Source organism: Muscardinus avellanarius, assembly GCF_963383645.1.
Source record: "Muscardinus avellanarius genome assembly, chromosome: 20".
Lineage (NCBI taxonomy): Eukaryota > Metazoa > Chordata > Mammalia > Rodentia > Gliridae > Muscardinus > Muscardinus avellanarius.
The window spans coordinates 31,983,873-32,007,539 of record NC_137806.1 but is presented as its reverse complement, the minus strand read 5'-3'; the positions used below and the strand labels follow the sequence as shown (position 1 = coordinate 32,007,539).

The following is a 23,667-nucleotide window of genomic DNA, read 5'->3' as shown; positions in this document are numbered from 1 at the left end:
AATTTTTTTGGCAGTACTGGGGATTCTTTATTCTTTATTTAGAAACAGGACCTCACTGAGTTGCAAAGGTCCTCACCAAGTAGCTGAGGCTGTCCGCGAACTGTGATCCTTCTGTCTCAGCCTCCCAAACGCTGGGATGACAAGTGTGCACCACTACAATTTATTTTGTGGCCAATTTACTTTGACTTCCTCCCTTAACCGTCATGTACAGTCTCATGTACATCACACTCTCTGGTCTCTCTGTGTGTCTCACCTTTTTTTGTCAAAACTAAATATTTTAAATGTAATGTGGCAACTCTGGATTCTTTCCCTATCTTGGAGTTTGTTGTAATTGTTCATTATTCCCTTAGTCTTTTTTCCCCATAAACTTGTTTTTGTGGATTCTGGATCATCATGTGTGGCCGTTGATATATCTGGTTCATTAGCTGAGTAATCAGCTAGTGATGGGAGAGATGACCTTAAATGCACGGGACTGCTAAGCCACCAAGTGTTTGCTCAGGGAAAGGCTTCATATGTATGTCGGAACATGCCTCTAGCACTCAAGCAGACAGTTGATGACTCCCCCACCACCCCCGCCAGCCCTCACTTGATGCTGGTGTAGAGCCTCAAGGTCCTGAAGGAGTGAGAGCTGAGTCTTTTCAGGCCTTGCCCCAGTGCATGTGCAGCCAAGGGCATGATCATGGGCTTGAAGATACCCAGGAATGTGATGATTCTTCATAGCTTGCCATAAGCATCTCATTTTCCAGCCTTTGCTTTTTAATATTTTGGGGAGGGGACTCGTCTATTTGTCTCCACTGTTACTGCTACCTACAGAAGCTGCAATGTTAAATATTGACTGATTATTTTCAGCAAGTTTCTCCATAGGAAAAGACTATCTGCACTGGGTAAGCCCTAAGTCAGGTGCAATCAATGAGTCCTACAAATGGTACTTCTGAAGTACCAGAAAAATCATGGTAGTTATTTAGGTACCAGGCTTGGGAGAGGAGCTCTAACCGGGTGCTCTTGCCACAGACACTTAGAGGCCTGATTTCACTGTTTGAAAGGCTCATAGTGTTCAACATGACACAGAGCTAGGAATAAGGAGGTGAGGATAGTGCATTTTAAAACATCATGAAGCTTACTGTCCATACACTGGGCTATTTTTTTTTATCGGTGCATTGTCATCTTAATGGGATGCAAGATGGTAACGGCATGCGTGCACACAGCGCTCATTTGGCCCTTCCTCCCTTCCCGCCCAGGGCCATTTTTATTCAGTATATACTCCCTGGGTTGTGTCCTGCCTCTACTTGACAGAGGCTGGGAATCGAGTTGGGTGCATGGTGCCAGTGTCCTCACGTTATGGAGAAGAGGTCTGTCTTCTGCCTTTGCTGATGCCACTCAGCAATACAGCTTAGATCTTGCTGCTTTGTGGGATATAACAGAGTAAGGACTGAAAATAGATAAAAAGGTAGAAAGGCACTTGGGGTCCAGTGGAGGGAGCAGACAGTGAGTTAGTCAAGGCACCAAGCCGACCCAGCAACAAACTTTCTGGCAAACTCAGCAGAGCAGGTATAGATCTTGAGAATAAAGAGAATGAATTTGGCCAAGACTTGGGGCTAACAGAGTTGGGGAGGGCGCTCCTGGGCCAACAAAGAACAGAACAGTTAAAAGGAACTTGGCAAGTTTTCAGAGTGGATGTGTTCATCAAGAAATGAGAACACTGGGAGGAAAAATAATGTACTACCTGAATTTTAAGGAGTTAGAAGCAGAGCCTTCGTCAGTTGATAAAGACTCGTTCTCACAGAAGTTGCATTAACAATAATCGGCGAGGTGAGCATATATCCAAACAGAAGCTGAGATCGTTTCTTGGTCACCACCGTGCCTCGGAATCGCACAGATGCCTGGTTACAATTCAGCTGAGCTTTGTGGGAAGTACATGAGAAAGCTTGACATTCCCAAACATCAGGAATCAGACTTTCTCTTTTGAGTCAGATACTGAAGCGATTGAAGATTCAATAAGTAGGGATTAATGTCGACAAGAACATTCCTACCACAGGGAAAGTATATCTTACGTGATTAAAGAAAAAAAATGAGCCGGGTGTGGTGGTGCACACTTGTAATCCTAGTACTTGGGAGGCTGAGACCAGAGGATCGCAGGTTCGAGGGCAGCCTCAGCAAGTAGTGAGACTTTCATTAACCTGGCACACCATTTTAAAATTAAAACAGGGCTAGGGTATAGCTCAGAGGTAGAATGTCCTTGGTTTCAATTCCCTGTGCCACACATACATATACACACACAAAAAAAGCTGAGGAATTGCTAAAAATCTATTACACAGATTGAGAGAGAATGACCATAACCATGGGTGAAGGTAAAAGAATTAGAATTATGACAAAATTCAGATGCTCTTGAAATCCCAGCTAAGAAATGTGAAGAAATTCGTACAGGGAGTACCAACTCGAGCTTTTAAAGCAAAAGCTTGATGTGTGGCTATAGTTGGCAATAGCCATAAAACTATAGCAACAGTAAAAAGGAACAGATTGGAGGGGGAGGGTGCTGGAGGTAGGGACCAATTGGAAAGCTTTGGTAAAAAATGTGATTTTTTCTGAACAAGGGTGGTGAAAATGGAATTTAAAAGGTGTAAGAGATTTGATCATATAAGGCAACTTTAGTGTGGTGATCACTAAGATTAAAAGTGTATGTGTGTGCGCGCGCGCAACTGGGGCTTGAACCCAAGGCCATTCTTCTGAGCTGCATCCCAGCCCTATTTAATTTTTTGTTTAGAAACAGTCTAAGTTACCATACACTGACACCAAACCTGTATTCCTCCTGTCTCAGCCTCTCAGGTACCAGGATTACAGGCATACGCCATCATACCTGGTATAAAAGCATTAATTTTAGTGGGGCGTGGTGGCTCACCCTTATAATCCCTGCGCTTGGGAGACTGAGACAGGAGGATCGTACAGGTTCGAAGCCAGCCTCGGCTACTTAGTGAGGCTCTCAGCAACTTAGTGAGACCCTGTTTCCAAATAAAATAGAAAATAGGTCTGGGAGTGTAGCCCGGGGGTAGAAGACCCCTGGTTTTCACCCCCAGTAACACACACACACACACACACACACACACACACACACACACACACACACACACTAAAAGCATTAATCTTAAATTTGCTATTATGCTGTTGCTGGTATTTAAAATAGTTAATAGCGTAAAAGTTTTGATAAAATCGGATCTTACAACGTGTAATTAATTAGGACCACAATATATTCCCACTTTTTGTTCAGCAGAATGCTGACATGTTCCAGATAGAATCTAAAGACAGCATTTGAGTTGTAAGATCTTTGCAGCATGGTTCTCAATCATATATAAAAACAGTTGAAAATAGAACTTCTCATTACAAGGTTTTACCAAGGTTTGGGTTGCTTGACTAGAAAAAACATGAAGGAGTTGAAAGGCTGGTTGGTTAATTCCAGGAATTGTTTTTAATGCACGATATAAACATGCCTAAAGGATTCTAAATATGTGTAGAATTTTAGAGACAAGCCAGCTTGGAGCTTGTTATGGCTTGGACTCTAATAAGTGATTAGGTCTCGACTGCCCCCTAGTGGTCAGTGGTGAGCAGGCTGTATGATGACTTCAGGCTCTGTGCGATCCTATTCATCTCACCACTGGGTTATGGGCTTTCTGTGCCAGCCGTGTGAGTATTGGGAACAGTCTTTGACCTTAATCCTGAGGGAGTTGGCTAAGGGTCCGTTTCCTGAATTTCTTCTGCACAGCCTTGCTATGTGCTCTACAGATGTATTGCTTACCATTCATTTTTAACATTTTTTAGCAATATAAAACTCATCTGTCAAACACACATACCTGAAGAACTGCTTACCGAATGCTTGTGGCGATAGGAGGATGTCTAAAATCAAGCAGAGCATAGGTCTTGGCTTTGGGAGAAAAGCTTCATGTCTTTACAGGGGTGCGACCTCCTGGATGTCCTCCTGGGCGCCTGTGTCTGTGGCTTGGGAAATCTTTATTCCTACGTCCGTCTAGCAGACAGAGCACCTGCTCTGTGGCTATGGATTGCTTGCAGCTTTTTTAAGCATTACTTACTGTTTGAGTTCTGTGAGTGGTCGCTTCTTTAAGCCATGGTTTTAAGCTATCTTGAACTAATTTCAGGATAGAGACTGTTGACTAATTACACAGACATTGGAGGTAGAGTCATAGAGGTTAAAGGGGGCACATATTACTGTGAAGTCCCGTGTGTGATGGTGATGATAGTTGGGAATAGCATTCTCCAAGTTCAGGATGGATGTCATCTTGGAGGACAAGAGTGTAGTGCAGCAACTTCTAAAAGGTGGTCAGGACCTGACATCTGTTATCATTGCACGCTCTCCAGAGAAGCCCCCCCCCATACATTACTGTATTGGGTTAGTGTAAGGAAAGTTTGTCGTGGAGTTTGGATGGACTTATCTGTTACAGTTTTGTGCCAAATTGGTCTCTCAAAATATTTAATAAAGGCAAACATTAAAATGTGTTTAAAAGTCATGTTTGCTGTCCTTAATCACAATGTATATTTGTGAATACTGATGTCCTGGTAACATCAGAGACAAGTGAGCCTGGGATGTTTCCATAATTTGGTTTTGTTTTGTAAAAAAAAAAAACCTGAATATTCTATACTTCAAAATTGGGAGGTTGTCTGTTAATATTGGAATAAAATGTAAGATTTGATTGGTAAATGTGAGTGTACTTAAGGATAACATTATGAGAAGTTTTTTCTTTCTAAAAGAAAATCTCCAGATGCACAATTAATAGGTGACATTCTCTCTCGTACGTTAATTCCGGGAAGTGTTTACAAGCATGGTTTAAAAAGCAATGGACTAAATCAGACATGGAGGTGCATACTTATCCCAGGACTTGGGATGCTGAGACAGGATCACAGGCTCGCTGCCAGTCTCAGCAACTTAGACTTTGATTCAAATTAAATAAAAAAAATAGAGATGGGGGTATAGCTCAGAGGTAGAATGGTCTTGGGTCCAATTCCTAGGTTCAATAATAAAGTAATAGATGAGTAGACATCGATGAAAAACAAATTCAGGATGAAATTGGGCTTTTAGTTTTTCTTGTTCTTTTAGTATTGAGGCATTCAGATCTAGTTCTTTAAGGCAGCAACTGCCTTTAAGCATTATAAGATCTGACAGTATTTTTATTTTCCTTAAAAAGTTACATATTTGTTATTCAGAGACTTGGTCCAGCTTTTGAAAGCCAGGCCAGCAGATGCAGTTCTAAAATCCCCACCAGCATGTTCCAAAAGCAGGTATTAACTGTTTGATTAATTAAGCCCATGACAGAAGCACCTTGTACTATGACCAGCATTCTTTTCCTGCTTGACCTCAATCAAATCTTAAGGTGTTACATGTGATCTCACTGCGTGCTTGCTTTTGACCTTGAGAGTTTATCAGGATTACATTCATACTCATAATTTGGCCATCCCAACTCATTGGCTAAACTGTTCTTAAACTTTGGTTGTCTATAAAATGTTGCCCAAGGCTTCCGGTGAGAACTAAATATTTATCCAGTATCTAGTTGCAAGTCAGCTGCTGGTGACGGAGTGGGCGGAGTAGGGCTGTGGCATCGGTTGGCTGCTTGATTCTGCCACTTAGGGGACGTACGGCGTTAGTCATGTCACTGAAGTTTCTTCCTCTGATACCAGCCCGGATCTCTGATTGTTTCCTTTATCTGCAACTTCAATTCCGCAGTGCCTTGTTCCTGTCCCACGCTGCTCATGTGGGGCTCACCTCCCCCTGCTCATTCTGACTCCAGCTTCCTCCATCGGGGATTTCACCCTCCGGCCATCTCCATCCTGCCATTTTCTACAGATGTGTCTCTTTCTCTTTGCACCATGCTGCTTCTGATACTAGACTCTGGTTCTTCTATTTTCCCCAAATCTCTTAGATGCAACGTTTGTACGTGTAGCAGATTGTGCTGGAAGTGTGGGCAAATGGGAAGTTTCTCAACGCTTTGATGATTCCCTTAGCCAGCCCGTGGTGTGAATCTATCTCTGGCCACCATTCTCCTGCTATGGCTTTTCCTCCTCCTCTCTGTTCCTCCCTCCTACCCCCTTTTTTTTTCTTTTTTTGCAGTACTGGGGATGGAACTCAGGGTCATTCTACCTCCAAGCGACACTCCCAACCCTATTCCTTTTTTGAAACAGGGTCTCACTGAGTTGCAGAGGGCCTCGCTGAGTAGCTGAGGCTGTCTGCAAACCGCGATCCTCCAGTCTCAGCCTCCTGATGTTTGGGATAACAAGCGTGGTAACTACAAGCCACACCTGGCTTCTCTCTCCCTCTCTGCCTAGCTGTTTACCTCTTCTCTCTCACCCATAAATATTTACTTGTGTTTTGCCAAGCAGTTGACCATTTAGATCTCTTTCCTTCCAACCTTCAAGTTCATGCACTCGTCCACTATCAAACTGTGGAGTAGGTCGGAGTAGGTTGTGGGTTTCCTTAGAAAGATAGTTCCCTCCCGAGAAGGGACCAGAGGAGGACAGGTGACCTAGGCTGTGTCAGTATTTGACTGAGTTCCTTTCCAGCACCCCCAGGGGGCGCCTGCCTGCAGATGGGAAAGTGGTTGGTTAGTGGGGTGTGAGACCAGACAGGGATGAGCCGTGTGACCGGCCCTGGCTTTGATGACTGTGAGACCACGTGATTCCCTCCCTTCTCGTTCAATATTTTCTCTGCAATTCACAGCTGCCAGAGCTGAGGTGTGCAGCGGCACCGGGGAAAGGTTCCGCATCTTCCGTGCAGAGAAGACCTACGCGGTGAAGGCGGGCCGGTGGTACTTTGAATTCGAGGCGGTCACTGCTGGAGACATGAGAGTCGGCTGGAGCAGACCAGGCTGTCAGCCAGACCAGGAACTGGGCTCGGATGAGCGCGCCTTTGCCTTCGATGGCTTCAAGGTGGGCCAGCTTGATGGAAGAAGGATGGTCTGTCCACCCTCTGGGCTCAAAATCGGTTCCACTAAACAAAGTAGGAAAGATGATGTATGGGAAAGCTTTATTTTTGGAATTGCAGAACTCTCTCCATCCCCACAAACACAGTGAAATTCACCAACACGATGCCAAAAAAGGATGAGTCATTATCAAAAGTGTTGAACATACATAAATAAAAAAAAATGTATGGGCAGTGACAATGGCCAGCGCTCTACGGGATCTGTTCTCAAGTAATAATTCATGGAATATATAGCTGTCAGTAGCCACAAGGCTAATCTCACAGAAGGTTATCTCGTGGAAGTTGATAGTGAGATAGTTGGGTACCAAAGGCTGGTGGGGCAGGAGATGGAAGGGGGGAGAGGCTGATCGAGGATCGCCAAGTCACAGGAGTGAGCGGCTGCCGTGCCATTGCACGCAAGGCAGAGGGCACGTCATTAATGGTTATGTTCCTTGCATTTCATAAAGCAAAGAATTTTGAGTGTTCAAATAAGTAATATATTTCAGGAGATTAATGTGTTTAAACCGATTAACATATTATGCAATGCACACATGTATTGAAATGCACACAGCACCCCATACATATGTAGGGTTTTTGGGTCTCTGCGTCAGTTAAAAAATATTTAAAATTTAAAAGTAGCCTTAAGGCTGAAAGTGGTGATATTTACCTCAATTTTCATTTTCAACATTGTTGGTAATTTCTACTTCAAAAGCTGGGTAGAAGCTGGCCAAGTGCATATTTGTTACTTAGATGTTAAATGCATATCTAAAAATGATTTCATATGTATAAAATGCCCTGCAACTTAATTTTTTTTTTTGCAAGAGAATAACAATAGTTACTTTGGGTTGACAAAAATTTTAAAAGATTTATAAAAATTTTTTTCACTTCATTTAATTTGAATTCTTTTTAAAGTGAGGTTATTTTTAATTAATCATGAAGAAATTGGCACTGGTCTATTCCAGGTATGTCGTGTTCATGGGGGAAAGTATTTCTAAGCTAGAAATTATGACAGTGTACACCGGGCTTGGTGGCGCACACCTGTAATCCCCGCACTTGGGAGGCAGAGACAGGAGGATCGTGCTGGTTCGGAGCCAGCCGCGCTGGCTCCAGAGACCCTGTTTCCACATAAAAAGTAAAAAAATAGGTCTGGGAGTGTGGCCCGTGGGAGTGTATCCTGGAGTTAGAAGGGCTTCCAGGAACCTCAGTACCACCAAAAAAAAAAAAAAAAAAAAAAAAAAAAAAAAAAAAAGAAAAGAAAGAAAAAGAAATTAGGACAGTGGCCCATTTTGTTCTAAAAATCACATTTCCTAAATCTCATCTTTTATATTTAAAATGGAAATTTGAACACCTTTGGTTTTGATCAAAGGCAAACTGTTAAAATCTCAAAATATGAAGTATCAGATAAAAGCTATCTTTGGCTTTATTCTTGCTAAAGATCTACATATGAGAAGGCAGAGATGAAACTTCTCCTAGGAAGTTAAAATTCCCTTTATCCCCAATCAGACCACTGGCAGGAAGGAGCCTCAATTTGGGGACATAAATAGGTGGAATAGTAAGAAGGTCATCGGAGCTGGTAAGTGGATTCTGAGCCTTCAAGACTTTGATTAATTTAGTTAAAAATTTAAAAAGGACACTGTTACATTGTAAAGAATTATGTAATCATTTCTCATTGGTAACTCTATCCCATTACATAAAAGTTCATAATGAAGGTGATGCTTCAGGAAAAATTTTAAAGATTGACCTAACCCAGTAATTAATATAACAGACATGGTACCAATAAATTAGTGGAATGTTTATAGACCCCAAATTCACATTTACTAAAACTGTTAGAAGTGCCTTGATAAAAGGTTTCACTCAGGAATACAAAAAGCTCGGTGTCTGTATTCAGTTCTGGGCTTGTTATTTTAGCAGATATTTTAAGGATATTTTTAGGTTTGATTTGAAGCTTTTTGGGTCTTTCCATCTAACTGAAAAGCGCCTGAATTTCCATCTTAAGTATCATTGCCTTTCGTTCCAAGGAGTGAATTTTTATTTTGAAAGAGATGAAACTTAGTGTCATTTCCAATAATCAGTTCCCAGCTTGATTCCCAACTTGTAATTCTTTGTATTTATGGGAAATGTCTGGAGAAACAGCCCCTATCCAAGAAAACGAGTATTGTGGCAGCAAAAGAAATGTAAAGGCCTATCATTTTTCTTTTATTAGAAAGGACATGGGATTTGATATTTTCTTTGCAGTAATACTCTCAAAATGATGTAAAATAGCTTTTGGGTTTTTCTCAAGATTCAGTCACACAGCGTGTGAATATTGATGTAGAATTCCCAGACAGCTCCGTAGCATCCGGGGCCTTGTAGAGTGATAAGGACAACCAGAGTTACCCTACTTCAAAGTCACACCAGCGAGTGGCGGGCAGGTGCCGCTCCCCTGGCTGGCTTGGGACAAGGGCCTCTCCCTCCCTCCCCAGGCCCAGCGGTGGCACCAAGGCCATGAGCACTATGGGCGCTCCTGGCAGGCCGGCGACGTCGTGGGCTGCATGGTGGACATGAGCGAGCACACCATGATGTTCACGCTGAATGGCGAGATCCTGCTGGACGATTCGGGTTCCGAGCTGGCCTTCAAGGACTTCGATGTGGGTGACGGTAAGTGGGCCGCGCGCCGTGTGCTGTGTAGGTATGAAGCCAGGTACACAGTGTGCAGACACCTTGCCTTTGTGACAAGCGAGCAGATGGGTGGCAGCTGTGCGTGGCAAGGACTGCATTGGCTGACTGGGTCAGATGCCCTGGAAAAGCTGTAGCGGAAACACTCTCTGGCCTTCTAAGCTTGGGTGTGTATCAGATAGAAACAGCGTGGATGAGCATGAGAGAGAGGAGACTGGGCCCATGGTGGGATAGCGTTCCATGGTCCTTCGATTGCGGCTTAGAATTTCCCTGCCTTGAGCTGGGTGTGTGGGCGCATGCCTGGAATGCCAGTTCTTGGGAGGCGGAGATGGGAGGATTGGAGCTTTGAGCCCAGTCTCAGCATCTTAGCAAGGTCTTTAGCAACTTGGCAAGACCTTGTTTCAAAGTAAAAACTAGGCTTCAGATGTAGCTTGGTGGTAGAATGTTCCTGAATTCAATCACCGGTACCAAAATAGGTTCTCGCTGCTGGAGTCTAAAATGACGTCCTCCTCTCTTGTCTTCCGGAGATTACAGTTCGCTGGTGGAGGTTGATACGTGTACCACCGAGTATGGTGGATCAGCTCTTGAAGCTAGAGGCAGGCAGGGAGCAAATCCCCTTGGCTGTGGGGCCCTGAGATAGCCCGTGAGCAGGAAGGGCTAGGGAGGCATGGCTACCCCAGCCTGGGCTTCCTCTGTGGTGGCCGGTGGCCATTCAGGGCTGTTTAGATTGAAATTACTTAATAAAGCTGCAAACTGAGTTTTTCAGTCACCCTAGTTGCTTTTCAAGGGCTTGGTAACCATGAGTAGCTGCTGACACCCCTACTGGAAGGCGCTGGTATAGGTTTCCATCAGCTCTGGAGAATATAAGCAAGACGGTGTTTAATAAAGCAGCATTTAATCCATTTCAATGGACTGGGCTGTACATCATGGGAAAAAAGCTTTTCTAGAATATGCAAGTACTGGGTTTCATCCCCAGCACTACCAAAAAAATCCTGTTTCAAAATGAGCCAATACATGTTTTCAAAATGGCTTTTGCATATATTGTGCTATGCATTTACATACTTATTTGCATGTTAGCAGGAAATGGGTTCTTCTGCCCAGAGTCTATAGGAACCCAGCCCTATAGACAACCTGACTTTAGGTCATTATGGTTGCTCTTGAACTTCTAGATTTGAGAAGGGTGTAGGATATTATTTTTGCTTGTTTTAAGCCACTCGACTTGTAACTCATTAAAACAATAATATGTATAGTATGTTATCATTTTTAAAAATGTTAAGAACAACCCATATGTAAAATTACACTTAAAAATACATATAAAAATCAAAATGAGAGAATTCTGCCACTGGAATGGTAAAATCTCATAGGCTAAGGATCGGATATCACCTCAGAGAAAAGAAGCTAAGTAGCCCCAGCCAGTGGAGCTTTCTCTAGGCTTCTGCAGAAATAGAATTTTGTGGGTCACACAAAATCCCCAGTCCAGCTCGCCAATTAAAAATAATCAGAACTCGAGTCTTGAATACCAGCTCAGACCACATTGTCCTTTAGCCTTGGTTGTGACCATTCCCTGCTTTCTGAGGATATTGTAGTTCTTGAGCTCAGTCATTGGGCAGGTTTCCATAGGTCAAAAAACTATTATTAGTGTCAATAGGAAATTGTATGTATTCATTTCCGGGTCACCAAATCAGTCCTCATTTAAGCCCAAACAATACTATAGACTCCTAAGATTGTTAGAAATTCGTTGTAGTTTTCTCTAACCAAAATGGATTGCTGCCTCATGATCTCCAACTTATTTTTTTACTTGATCTACTGAAGTTTTTTTTTTTTCAAACTGTCACACAGTATGAACTTCAGATACCCTCACAAGATAAAAAATGATACCCAATATTTAACTCAAACTTCAGCCTAAGAAAAACACACTAAACCCAGCAAAAACAAGAAAACAGAGCTAGCCATAGCAGCACACGCTTATAATCCCAGCATTCAGGAGACTGTGACAAGGAGGACCGCAGTTTTCAGACAGCCTCAGCTACTTAGGTCTTCTGCAACTTAGTGAGACCCTGTTTCAAAGTCAAGAATAAAAAATAGGACTGGGGTATTAGGTCGGAGGTAGAATGTCCCTGAGTTCTATCTCTAGTACCACAAAAACAAAACCAAGAAAATAGGCCACAGGAAGGACAGTCAAAATGTACAGGTGGCATTCCATTCACCCACCACTTTGACAGAAGGAAATGAAGGCATCAAATTATCTGCCAAGAATCTTGTGCTCTCCATGGATTTAGAAGGAAAGATGTACCTACACAGCGCGAGCTGGTTCCTACAGGATAACTGCCTGTCTCTCTGCAGCCTTTGGTCCCTCCTAAAATGTGTAAAATCCTAACTGTTATTATTTTTGAAAATCAGAAGAAGTGCTTTGCAGGAGTCCTTAATATTCATCTGAAGTAGAATTTATGTTCTAATTGGGCAATAGCTTTGGAAGAGACATGTCTACTGAAGGAAACAGCATCCTAAACACCAGCCATGTCTCCATCCTGCCTGTTACAGCCTGAATGGCATCCCTCAAAATACCTGTGTTGAATTCCTCACACTTGATGTGTGCCTATATTTTGGTGACAGGCTCTTTAAGGAGGTAATTAATTTATATGAAGCCATAGGGTGTGAGGCTCTAATTCACAATGCCTTTTGTACTCTTGGAAGAAGAGAGCCGCCAAGGATGAATGCTCCCAGATAAAGACCATGTGACAACATATCCTGAAGGCTCCCATCTGCACACCAAGGAGAGGGACCTCGGGAGAGACCAAGCTTGGTGACAACTTGGCCTTGAACTTTCAGCCTCCAGGCTCTGAGAAAACAAACTTGTTTTGAAGCCTCCTTCTCTGTGATACTTTTTTTGTGGTCCTGGAGACTGAATCTAGGGGTCTTCTACCTCTGAGCTCCATCCCTAGCCCTATTTTATTTCCATCAGGGAACAGAGTCACTGGGCATGGTGGTTGATGTCCGTAAACTACCAGTACCTGGGAGGCTTGAGACAGGAAGATCACGGGTTCATGGGCAGCCGCAGCTGCTCTGTGAAGTGCTCTACAACTTAGTAAAACCCTATTTCAGGACAAAGAATAAGCAATAGGGCTGGACTTGTAGCTCTGGAGGTGGAATGCCCCTGGATTCAACCCCTAGTACCACGCAACATCTTGCTAGGTTGATGAGTCTCACTACTTGGCTGAGGCTGCCCTTGAGGCTGTGGTCCTCCTGTCTCAGCCTCATGATCCTTTGACAGCCCTAACAATCTACTGTGACCTCTCTTAACTTAAATACCCAATTCATCCATTCTGCATACTCCTACAGACAGCTATGTTAATGTTACTGGTTGTTTCGGTCAACATTCTCACCACTGTCATCCAAAATGACTGGCCATACAATTTACAGGAAGGAAGATTTCTTTGCTCAATTTATTGAAGATTCTGGGTTCAGCCTGAGGCGGGAACATGAAGCTCCAGTCATGATGGTAGCAAGCAGAGAGAGGGAGAGAGTAAGAGTTCAGCTCTCACATCCTGGAGGTCGGAAGCCAGAGAGCAACCGGTAGACGGGTATACCATCCCCAAAGCCACACCCTCCGTAGCAAGCATGCCCTATTTCCAGCATCACGGTTTTGCTTATAACCACGGATTTCAAGCCTATATTTCTCACCCCGCATCCTGGGATTGCCAGCTCCGTGGTAGAACTTGCCTGTTGATCATCTTTCCCGCCCTGACCCTGCTGGGGAACAGGGAAGCTCGTTCCCAGAAAGAGTTAAAGTTCTCTGCAGCCATTTGTTGAAGGAAGTAGCTTAGCCATGAGCTGTAGCTGCTGTTTTAACCCGAACAAGTAGTTTGTTCAGGTGGGTCTGGCTCAGGCCCCAGTAACTGACTGGGCTCATGTGAGCTAATTGGAGTTCCACTGTCAAGAAATCAATTTTCTTCAGATCCCAGAAGGCTCTGTTACTTAGAGGGTGTCAGTTAAGGGAATGGAATGGGAGACCGAGAGCTCAAAGGACAGGAAGGTAGAACCGGTATTTTACACGTGCTGAGGGTGTGCACATGCATCTGTGGGAATCCATTTTATTGTATGGAGACATTTGTGTGTTTGTCCTACTTTGTTAATAGAGAACTAAATCCCAATTACAATGTTATTCTACAGAACAGTGATTAAGAGCGATGCCATTTATCATTTCATCTTGGTCAGTTAGTGATCAAAAGTCTGACGGCCGTTATTATTTCCCGGCTTTATCTTATGTGTGTTGGTAGCTGTTTCCTAACTTATAATGTCATTTGTACTCAAAGGTAAGTTGATGGGGACTCCTTTGGGTTCGGTTCATAGCTCAATCCCCGGTATGTGGAACATGGCCTGGCCCAGGGTGGGTGTTGATTAAATATTTTCTGAATAACCCAGTACTTGTGAGGCTGAGACGGGAAGATAACAGGTTTGAGGCCAGCCTCAGCAACATAGTGAGACCTCAATAGCTGCGTGGGACCCTCTTACAAAATAAAAATAAATAGGGCTGAGGGTGTAGCTTGGGGGTAAGATGCCCCTGAGTTCAGTCCCCACCACCAAATTTGCTAAATGAAGGTGTGTGATCCATTATAGAGAGAATGTGAGGTAGGAACTTAGAGCATAGATGAAGGGGTCTACGGTGCGACTCCATCTTGTGTCTGGATAGATCACACCCTTTAGCTGGACAGAGGAGTAAGACAGGGAAGTGCACCTTACCCAATGATGAACTCTTCCTCAGTTGACTACAGGAGAATGTAACATGCACAGCTGAGCACAGACACAGAATTCCTCCTACGATTGCAGGACCAGGGCCCACTTAGCAAACATCTATTTTATAAATTAGGTCTGGGGAGAGAGGGTGCATAGCTAGTACATTATGGGGCCAAGGTCAAATACTGGTCTTCTCTCCCTTGTGTTGAATGCTCACTATTAGGGTTTTCTATCACACACAGGTTTCCCTCCGGGGATGCTGGCTTTCTCAAGGATAAGAGTAACTGGGCCTGGGGGTGCATACTTGTAATCCCAGTACTTGGGAGGTTGAGACAAGAGGGTCACAGGTTCACGGCCAGCCCCAGTGACTTATGTCCTCTGCAACGTAGACCCTGTTTCCAAATTTAAAAAATAATAATAAAAATAGGGCTGGGGGTGTAGCTCAGATGTAGAATGTCCCTGAGTTCAAAATCCAGTGCCAAAGTTAAAAAAAATCTTGGTGTTCTATGCTTATTGTAACACTCTTACAAGACCTCCTTCTGAAGATACTAAAGATTTAATTATTTTCTTCTTCCTAGGATTCATACCTGTTTGTAGCCTTGGAGTGGCCCAGGTGGGCAGGATGAACTTTGGAAAGGATGTCAGCACCTTGAAGTATTTTACCATCTGTGGCTTGCAGGAGGGCTATGAGCCTTTTGCTGTTAATACCAACAGGGACATCACCATGTGGCTAAGCAAAAGGCTTCCTCAGTTTCTCCAGGTTCCATCAAACCACGAACATATCGAGGTTTGCCTTGCCTTTAATTCTCTCTGTGACAACTCCTTGGACAGTTACTGCAGTTTAGTATGGTGACTCTGAGAGACGGCATAGTAGTGGAATATAAGCACAAGATTGGCCTCTCAGATATGTGGCCAGTAGCTTACTAGATGGATGAATGATTTCCTTTTGCTTTGTAGGCCATGTCTGGCCAAATGTGAATGTGTACACTGTGACACGAATTTTTCAATCTTTAAAATTCGAAGCAGAAGCCGGGCGTGGTGGCGCACGCTTGTAATCGCCGCACTTGGGAGGCGGAGACAGGAGGATCGTGCAGGTTCGAAGCCAGCCACTCTGGCTTAAGAGACCCTGTTTCCAAATTTTAAAAAAGTATAAAATAGGTCTGGAAGCGTAGCCCTGAGGTAGAAGGGTTTCCAGGAACCCCAGTACCATCAAAAAAAGAAAAACAAAAAAAACTTCGAAGCGGAAGTCAATGAATACATTTGTCCTTTAGTATTTGCCAGGCATTGGTTCTAGGCTCCCTGATGGCACTAAAATCTGCAGATACTCAAATCTTTTGTATAAAATGGCATAGTATTTGCACGAACCTATGCATGTTATCCCATGTAGCTAAAACTACTTCTAAATTGCTTATAATAGCCAAAGTAATAAAAAGGCCATTTAGTAATGAGAGATTTAGCAAGCACTGTATTGCTTCGAGACTACCAACATGAAAGACATTTGGCTATATTCAGTTATGTGTGTGTGTGTGTGTGTGTGTGTGTCTATCACTGGGCATTGAACCCAGGGCATTCTATGTCTGAGATACACCCTCAGCCCTATTTTTTTTTTTTTAATTTGGAAAAAAATTCTCACTAGTTTGCTGAGAGCCTCGCTAAGTTGCTGAAGCTGGCTTTGAACCTATGCTCCTCCTGTCTCAGCCTCCCAAGTACTGGAATCATAGCTAGGTACCACTGTGCCAGGTTTACAGATGCAATTAAAAAGATACTTCCCATGGATGGTTGGTTCAACACGCAGAGACAGAACTTGTGGAAAGGCAAGGTACATTGTGTGTCCCTCTTTACTCTGGGTTTAATCTTCTCTTACAGCACTATGTCTTGTGGGATCGTGTTTCAGATGCTGAACATGTGACATGCGTTAGTCATCTTGAAGGTCAGTAAACGAACACTGGTACTTAGAATGTGAACTTCTCCTCTTCGTGTGCTAGGTGACGAGAATCGACGGCACGATAGACAGCTCCCCGTGTCTGAAGGTGACGCAGAAGTCCTTCGGTTCCCAGAACAGCAGCACAGACATCGTGTTTTACCGTCTGAGCATGCCCATAGAGTGCGCAGAGGTCTTCTCCAAGACTGTGGCTGGAGGGCTCCCAGGCACTGGCCTGTTTGGGCCCAAGAACGACTTAGAAGATTATGACGCGGATTCGGACTTTGAAGTTCTGATGAAGACAGCTCATGGCCACCTGGCGCCTGACCGCTCTGACAAAGACAAAGAGGCTACGAAGCCCGAGTTTAATAACCACAAGGACTATGCTCAGGAAAAGCCCTCTCGTCTGAAACAAAGGTCACTCCCAGCTACGGTGCCACTGTAACTAACAAACTATGTGGGGCGAGTTCTAACGGAGGGGGAAAGTTTCCTAATATTAAGTTCCTGCTTCACCTTGGTGGTTGCAAAAGATATTACAGGGGAAAACAAGCCAACCCAGTGGTCTTCTGATTGGCTAGTGCAGATGTAATCTATCCAAGAGATACTTGCTCGATTTACATTCTTGGTTGCAACTTGAAAGAGTATTCTCTTTACATAGGAAGGCAAGTTGTTTGAACATCCCTTCTTAGATTAAACCAAGATTTTTCCACCTCGGCACTATCGACACTAGTCAGATGATTTTTCGTTGTAGGACACGATGGCGTGCATTAACGGGCGTGTGGCAGCATCCCTGGTCTCTGCTCACTAGGAGACGCCAGTAGCATTCGATCTTTTCTCCCCATGCTGTGAAAATATCTCCACATATTCCAAGGTGTCCCCCCAGGACAAAAGGAGCCAGGTTGAAGACCAGCCAATAGACAGTTTGCTCATATTTGAAGTACACAGAACTTTTTATTATTGCTTATTCCTGGTCCTCCATTGTATTTCAGGTTTTTACTTCGAAGAACAAAGCCAGATTATAGCACGAGCCATTCTGCAAGACTCACTGAAGATGTTCTTGCCGATGACCGAGACGACTACGACTACTTGATGCAGACGTCCACGGTACGGGGGCGCCTGCGCTGGTTTCTGCCTGTTGAGTATCATGCTCGGCATGCCCAACAGTGGACCCCGAGGCGTTGTATTTGGCAGCCCTCTATGAATGTTATTTTTAGACGTATTCCAGGAATGGGAAATTGAAAACAAGTTCATGTGCTCTAATCCATGTTCTCTGATAAGAGGGTTTACTTGAGAGAAAATACCATAAGGACATTCGTAGCCAGTTTGCTATTTCACTTCTCAGTAAAATTTCAGTTTGCTACTTGAGTTATCTAAGTCAGTATCCTTTCTTCCATCTCAGGGAATTGTCTAAAAGATCATTTCCCTTTGTGAGAGGTCAAGCTTTGCTCTCTGCCATTTGTAATGTTCAAAATGACTTTCCCTGAAATGTCAAAGAGAAAAAAATGTACACAGCTGTCTCTCATAAAGGGCACTCATTCATGTGTGAGGCTAATGTTCATGTGTTTTATCTGAAATGTATCAACTTGATCTAAGATGTCAAAATATTAAATAGCAGAGATAGGAAAGACCAGCCATAAGCAGATACGCAGGTGACGATCTTAAGCACTCTGGCACTGACGAGTGATCTTTGCACAAGCTTCAAGAATTTGAAGCTCAGCCGGCCACAATGGCGCATGCATGTAAACGTAGTACTCGGGAGACCGAGACGTGACTATAGTAGGTTTAAGAGCAGCCTCAGCAACTTAGCAAGACCCCGTTTCAAAATTTTAAAAAAGGGATGGGGCTGTACCTCAGCGGTAGAGTGCCCTGGGGTTTAATTCCCAGGACTGCAAATAAAATGAAAAGAATTTGAAACTCACAAGTCTAATGGGTTGATGCGTTCATTCCATGCATATATAGCATATATGTTCACACATATATGTAAGCACTCGTGAACACACATCCACATTTGAGAGTGTCAACGTATCAAATCACCTAGCCTGTTGCTTGGATATTATTTTCTTTCCTGTCATTTCTGATTTAATTCACAATCTCTAGTATAAAACATTTCTCATTCCTTGGTGTTCATCTTTTGTGCTTATAACATTTAAATTCAGCTAAATATTCTTTTGTGTGGTACTGGGGTTCCTGGAAACCCTTCTACCTCCGGGCTATACTCCCAGACCTATTTTTTATATTTTTAGTTGGAAACAGGATCTCTTGAACCTGTGCGATACTCCAGTCTCCGCCTCCCAAGCCTCGGGGATTACAAGCGTGCGCCACCATGCCCGGCTAAATTAAACTAAATATTTTTAAACACAGAAATACATTGCTAAATAATAATACACTCTCAGATTGGATAATGCAAAATAATGCATTCTCAGGCAAAAAAAAAGACTCCCACAACAGCTAATAGAGCCAGAGTCTTTTTCTTTCTGTTTTGCTTTGCTTTACCAACGCTTGGCTTGACTATCTCAACAGTACTATTACTCGGTGAGAATCTTTCCTGGACAAGAACCTGCCAATGTCTGGGTGGGCTGGATCACGTCAGACTTCCACCAGTACGACACAGGCTTTGACTTGGACAGAGTTCGCACGGTGACAGTAACACTGGGAGATGAAAAAGGAAAAGTACACGAAAGGTTGGTTTTCTTTTTTTTTTTTTTAACGTGAATGCCATCTGAAAAAAAAACATTGGCAAACCGAGGCATTTCTGATGGTTCGATTTTGTACTCAGGATGTTTCTCTTTATGGGGACAATAGAATCAAGCTGTTAATGTCAGTGTCCTGGTTGTGACTTACGCCAACCAGGAAGGCATCTAAGTCTATTAAAAGTTGAAAACACAGACAGTAAGAGCAGCCCATCCTTGGTGGGAGAGGAGCTGAGAGCTGGGGTGATGGATACTTAGCCTCTGTTTTAGGGAGGAGAGGTGGGCGAATGGCAGGCATCGGTGTGTGGTCTGAGAAGTACCTTGGGGACGGCTCAGTGGTGGGAGGAAGGTGTGCAGACACCGTGGGCTGGTCGTGGGGACCAGGCGGGCACCTCTGAGCTCACACTGAGGCCCAGTGAGTTCTCTCCTCAGCTTCGCCTTTGATTCGCTGTGTGGCCTTGGGTAAGTCAGTTACAATCGCTGTGCCATCCTTTCTTCATTCGTAAAACGAACGAGCCAAACTCAAACCAAACCTTCAAAAAAGTGAAGGAGGCTATCTTCCTTGCAGAATGAGTCAAGCGAAGATCTGCCCGTTGGCTTCTCCCTCCCGTGCGCCCTCTCTGATCTGCTGTGACGGGTCTCAGAAAGAGTCCTCCATAACATTGCTTCTCTTCTGGACCTGCCCCACACCCCTCCCAGTCACTGGGAAGCTCCCTGTCTTGCCCGGAGGCTGTAACAGCTGCCATGGAATGGACTTAGTCCTTGAGATACGGGGGCCTAGCAGAAATCTTCATGAAGATCAGCCTGGCACCCCAAATTCCATGTCTCCAGGAATACTCATGGGGGTGCATAGAATTTTCAGAGATGGCAACAGTGTAAGAAAAGAACTCAACAAAAGGATGGGATAACTGACGGATGGTTTTGGTAGAGGGCGTAGAAGCTGGGGAAGGGTCATTGAATCTCATGTACTTAGTTCAAAGAAATGCAGCCTCCATTTGAAAGTCCAAAACTGCCCTTATCCCAGCCTCTTTGTTCTCCCCTTCCCCTGCTTGCCTGCCTTTGGCCTTTATCTGCTAATCTTGCTAATGTGTTCAGTCCACTGTGCCAGAGAAGGGAGCGGAGATGAGGCTCAAAGTACTTAGCTTTGTTACCATCTCTAATAAAGGTGTTGGTGAAGGTGAAAATCGGACATGGGTTTTATGTTTCTAATATTACCGATATCCTGGATACTCTAGTTGGCTTCGTCTTTCATAACAGACTCCCTGGGAATTGTCCATAAATGGGCTTAGTTTTTGCCAAATTTTAAGTATACCGAAACACTGGCTCATGGAGAGTTTGCTTGAGAACTTGGGTAGTGTTTGGAAATAAACGCTCCTCATCGCAGAACGAGTGGTTGAAAAAAAAAATGAGTGGAAGATGACAAATTTGGATGATTACCAAACAGTTAAGCTTTTTTGAACCTCAGAAGAAGGTCCAGTTTGGTTTGAGTTTTTAGAGAGAAGGTGCAGGTCACTTCCTCTCGGGTTCCAGCCCGTTGACCTGTCTCCAGTAGGTGTGAAGAGTAGAGATGAGTCAGACCCGATTCCGAATGTCCTCTGCAGTCAACGGAGTTTTGCTCAGAATCACAGACTCCGGCCCATCGTGCACCTCGCCCATTACAGCATGAGCTTGTTGCTTGCGCTGCATACTTTAGGTTTAGTTTGCAAGATACACATGCTTTCTCTTTGCAGGCTTGTGGTCCTGCAAAGACACAACTGGTTTTTTTTTCCCCCTTCTTTTTTTCTTTTTGCGATTCAGCATCAAACGCAGCAACTGCTATATGGTGTGCGCAGGTGAGAGCATGAGCCCTGGACAAGGACGCAATAATAACGGACTGGAGATTGGCTGCCTGGTGGACGCCGCCAGCGGGCTGCTCACCTTCATCGCCAATGGCAAGGAGCTAAGCACGTACTATCAGGTACGTGGTCATGATGGACGCACGCTGCTGGGGAGGAAAGCCTTCTCTTCCCCACTAAATGGAAGCACAGTTGGTCAGACCAAAAAGGTGATGTAGAGCTAGGTGCAATGGCACATACGTGTAACCCCCAGTACTTGGGTGGCTGAGACAGGAGGATCACAGGTTCATGATGAGCCCAGCAACTTAGTGAGACCCTCTTTCAAAATTAAAAGGGCTGGGAGTAGAGCTGAGGTAGAGCATTTTGTTCAATCCCTAGTCCTCCCCCCCAAAAAAAAAGGAAATTAGAAATTAATAGAACATGGAAACACAAAGTTGTAAATTATGTGTTCTCACTTCTGTTGAATAACAACAATGCGATACCCATTTCTTGAAGGAATGTTCATGCGGTCGTGAAACACTGCCATGAATTATGGAAAGATAGGGAAAGGGATGTTTACATGGGAGAAAGAAAAATTCAGCTGGGCAGTGGAACACACACACTTATAATTCCAATACTAGGGAATCTCAGGAGGATTTCAGGTTTGAAGCCAGTCTCAGCAACTTAGGTCCTAAGCAACTTAGCGAGACCCCGTTTCCAAATAGGGTTGGAGTGTAGTCCGGAGATAGAAGGCTCCTGGGTCCCATCCCCAGTACCACACACACAGAGTCTCTGGTGTCCTCCTATAGAGTGGTCCTTGGTTGTTAGGAAGAAAATATTTTTTGTCCTTTTCTCTTAATATTACTCAGTTCATATGTTTAAGGTGGAGCCAAGTACCAAGTTATTTCCTGCAGTTTTTGCACAAGCTACGAGTCCCAATGTTTTCCAGTTTGAGTTGGGAAGAATTAAGGTAAGAATGACTCTTTTTCTGGTATTCTGTTTATATTATTTTCTGTTAGGGCCTAGCATGTAGTACAGATGAACTTGATATGTTATTTGTATGAGTCTGGGTCAAACTTTAAAGGAAAGTTAGCCATGTGGAAAAATCAGGAAACTTTGATAAAACACTCTGAAAGAGCTTCTCTATGATTATCTTAAATACACGATCCAATAAAGCTAGGCTTCTATGGACAAAAATGATGCACACACACACACAAGGAACAAAGAAAAAAGGTGGTGGTTTCTCAGAACCTTGACTGGTGTATGACTGTTGAACGTTCCCATCTGGATGCACAGTGGAGATGACCAGCTCCCGCTGAGCACACAGGCATGCTGATCAACCCTCTCCCCAACTTCCTCCAACTGCTGTCTTCCCATGTTGGGTAAGGGCAAGTCCAGTCTCTCAGGCCCATACCCTGGGGTCCTCCTGGACTTCCTCCTCTTCTTGTCCATCCCAGGTCAATCCTCCACTTTCTGACCTCCCTCTCCATCCCCTCTGCTGGTCCATCCTGATCTGTTGTTTCCCATCCAATGACTCCAGTGGCCTTCTGTTGGGTTCTAATTCATCCTTGCCCATCTCCTGACCATACAATTAAAGTGATTCTCACTGCTTTAACATAGAGGTTGTGGCTTGTCTTTCCATTGCTGAAGGTCCTGGTTGTCATGTCTCCCTGAGAATGAAAATGAGATGTTCAGTATGGTCCTTGAACCCCCAAAAGGGTCTGACATCCCATTCGTTACCTTTCTTCTGATGATCTCCCTCCTTTCCTGAGTTTAAGTCACACTGCTCAGCACCTCTTCCAGCTTCCTCTGAAGTTCAACCCAGCTCCTCTGCATGGAAAACTTCAGCCTCATGTATCTGTATGGTCTCCACCTACCTATACAGCCCTCAAATATCCATATGATTTCCACATATTCATATGGTCCTCAAATATCCATGTGGTCCCCACATATCTATGTGGTCTCCTCCTAGCTATATGGTCCCCATATATCCATATGGTTCTTCTCTTTCTAGTCTTTATTTCAAGGCCCCCTTCTCAACAGCGCCCATCCTGATCACCAGTAACTTAAAATTGCTGTCCTCCATTCTGATTCCTCCATGTTGGCCCCCTTTACCATCACCCTAAGAAACATTTTTTAATATGCAACTTAATTGAATTGCTGGCTTTCTTTATTTCTTATCTTCTACAAGAGAAAGAGAAGTTGTGCCTAGGATGTAGCTCAGTGGTAGAGTATTTGCCTAGCATGTGCAAAGCCCTGGGCTCAAACCCCAGCATCACATACACACACGTATAATTCTCATTCATAGAAGGGAAAAGGAAAGGAGCTTGAGGCAGCCTAGAGAATTCAGTAGGGGGCTCTCCAGAGAAGAGGAAGAAAAGAAAGGTCTCAAGGATATGAGATGCCTGGTGGCATTTGGTCCCAGAGGAGGAAATCAGAGATGGCACCAGGATTCTAGAAAGGAAGCTAAGCCTTGAGCAAAGTGGACACCTCTCTTTCTCTGAGATCAGAAGAATTGGTATAAGTTGCATTTTGAGGAGAGATGACTGATGTTGGCTAATGCTAAATTCTATTTTTTTTTTTTTTTGGTTGACAGCTGGGTTTATCTGTTGAGCTATCACTGGTACATGGCTATTAGAGGAAGTGGTGTAAGAATGGGGGAGGGTGATAGAGAAGAGTTGACAAGAGAGAACCAAGTGGATGTGACTTTCAGGTCATGAAATTTGTCCCTTAAGGTCGTAAAGATTGGCCAGGTTTCAAATGACCCATCTGGTAGAGAAATAGGAAACATGCCTGGTTAGGCTTGAGTGTGCTTGTGTAGAACGCATGCAAGTTTGTGTGCCCTGCAGTTTAGATGTCTGCTGATACTTTCTCTGTTATAGAAAGGATTTTTTCACC

At 43.9% G+C, this 23,667-nt stretch overlaps 1 protein-coding gene across 1 annotated transcript in view; it reads left to right on the top strand.

The window, feature by feature from the left end:
- RYR2 (ryanodine receptor 2) overlaps nt 1-23,667 on the top strand; it is a gene marked incomplete at both ends in the record, with an annotated part of 554,680 nt that overhangs the window by 344,900 nt on the left and 186,113 nt on the right. Inside the window, 8 exons of the mRNA XM_080717126.1 lie at nt 6,716-6,924; nt 9,418-9,592; nt 14,923-15,131; nt 16,330-16,682; nt 17,255-17,369; nt 18,786-18,946; nt 20,753-20,912; nt 21,653-21,739. Of these exons, the coding sequence (XP_080573252.1) occupies nt 6,716-6,924; nt 9,418-9,592; nt 14,923-15,131; nt 16,330-16,682; nt 17,255-17,369; nt 18,786-18,946; nt 20,753-20,912; nt 21,653-21,739 (1,469 nt within the window). The remainder of the gene's footprint in view (nt 1-6,715; nt 6,925-9,417; nt 9,593-14,922; nt 15,132-16,329; nt 16,683-17,254; nt 17,370-18,785; nt 18,947-20,752; nt 20,913-21,652; nt 21,740-23,667) is intronic.